The 1,284-nt window shown below is 61.8% G+C and overlaps 1 protein-coding gene across 1 annotated transcript; it reads left to right on the top strand.

The window, feature by feature from the left end:
• Positions 1-362: 362 nt before the first annotated feature.
• Positions 363-900, top strand: MNEG_16213 (hypothetical protein; the record flags this gene model as incomplete). Its single annotated transcript, XM_014035317.1, has 2 exons — positions 363-497; positions 802-900. 2 exons carry the CDS (start codon positions 363-365, stop codon positions 898-900), a joined length of 234 nt encoding a protein of 77 aa, XP_013890771.1.
• Positions 901-1,284: the final 384 nt, after the last annotated feature.

Below are 1,284 nucleotides of genomic sequence, written 5' to 3'. Positions count from 1 at the left end.
AGCAGCAGCGGCGACCTGGTGCTCACACAGAGAATTGTCAGGAACCCCAACCCATGGTTCAAGCGGACATTCCAGCAGCCATGTGATCTAAACTCATGGTGTATCCAGTTGAAGAAAGCAACAGTAGCTGACCACACACACCTATGGCTGCTTTGCCGCTGTGCCGATGCTGAGTTTGACCAGTTCTTGACCGTGATCAGGGTTGTGCCATGTGATGCCGTTAGCACAGCAAGGCGCATGTTGATACAGCGATTGTCGTATTGAAACAAACTTTTGAAAACGGGCAAGATCGTGATGTTGTTCCAGCGGTCATCGTCAGCAGCAGCTTCGCGTACGTGACCAGCAGGTTTGACAGGGCAAACATGGGGTCACCGGGGAGGTTGCATCAGGCAGGCCGTTCAAAGGCTCAAGACCCCGACGAGTCTGTCTCGTCTTTTGCGAGCGGGCCAGCACCTGTGAAGCCAGCGGTGTACTATGCCTGGAAAGCGGATCAGAAGGTAATTGCGACTTGGATTGCTCCTATCTACGCCTGTGGCCGTGGCGAAAAGCACCATGCGAGTTGCAGTGTCGTCGCTCGCGCGTGTGCAGCACCTCTGCTTGCAGTGCGCCATCACGTATCTCGTCAAAGCATATACAGTTGTCTGCGCCAGACCCTTTCCTGACAAAATCAAAATCACCTGCCAACCCAATCAAACCTCCTCATCCCCCCTGCCGGCACCCTCCCCAACGCCGGTGTGGGCTACGTCCGGTGACCCCTCTCATGCTGCCGCCGCCGCCGCCCCGCACGTGCGCGCCGCGCAGGTCGACCATGAGTCGTTCCAGCGCATGCTGGCGGAGTACAGGACGGCCAAGGACCAGCAGAAGAGCGACCAGCTCAAGATCCGCCAGTGGGTGGCCTAGGGGCCGCAGCCGAGCCGCCAGGCTGCAGGCAGCGGCAAGGGCGTTGCGAGGCTGCACCTGCGAGCCTTGTGCCCCGCACACGTAGTTTTCACAAAGGGGAGCAGCTGAAACTCGAAAGGACCCCTGATGACGAGGGGATGATAGTGCAGACGCTCAGGGAGGCCAGCAAGGATCCCGCGGCCGAGGGCGGCCGCGGCGGAATGGACGCTTTCCCCGCAGGCTGGCCACGCAGCTGGCGCGCACGGAGGAGGCCGCGAAGCGCGCGCTGGTGCGCGGCGACGTAAGCGCGCGCGGCGGCGCGGCGGCGCAGCTGCTGGATGCGCAGCGCGAGCTGGAGGGCCTTCGCGGCGCTAACGCCGAGCTGACCAGCAGGCTGGCCAGGTG

Source organism: Monoraphidium neglectum, assembly GCF_000611645.1.
Source record: "Monoraphidium neglectum strain SAG 48.87 unplaced genomic scaffold scaffold06114, whole genome shotgun sequence".
NCBI lineage: Eukaryota > Viridiplantae > Chlorophyta > Chlorophyceae > Sphaeropleales > Selenastraceae > Monoraphidium > Monoraphidium neglectum.
The sequence above is the reverse complement of the archived record's forward strand: the minus strand, read 5'-3'. Positions and strand labels throughout refer to the sequence as shown.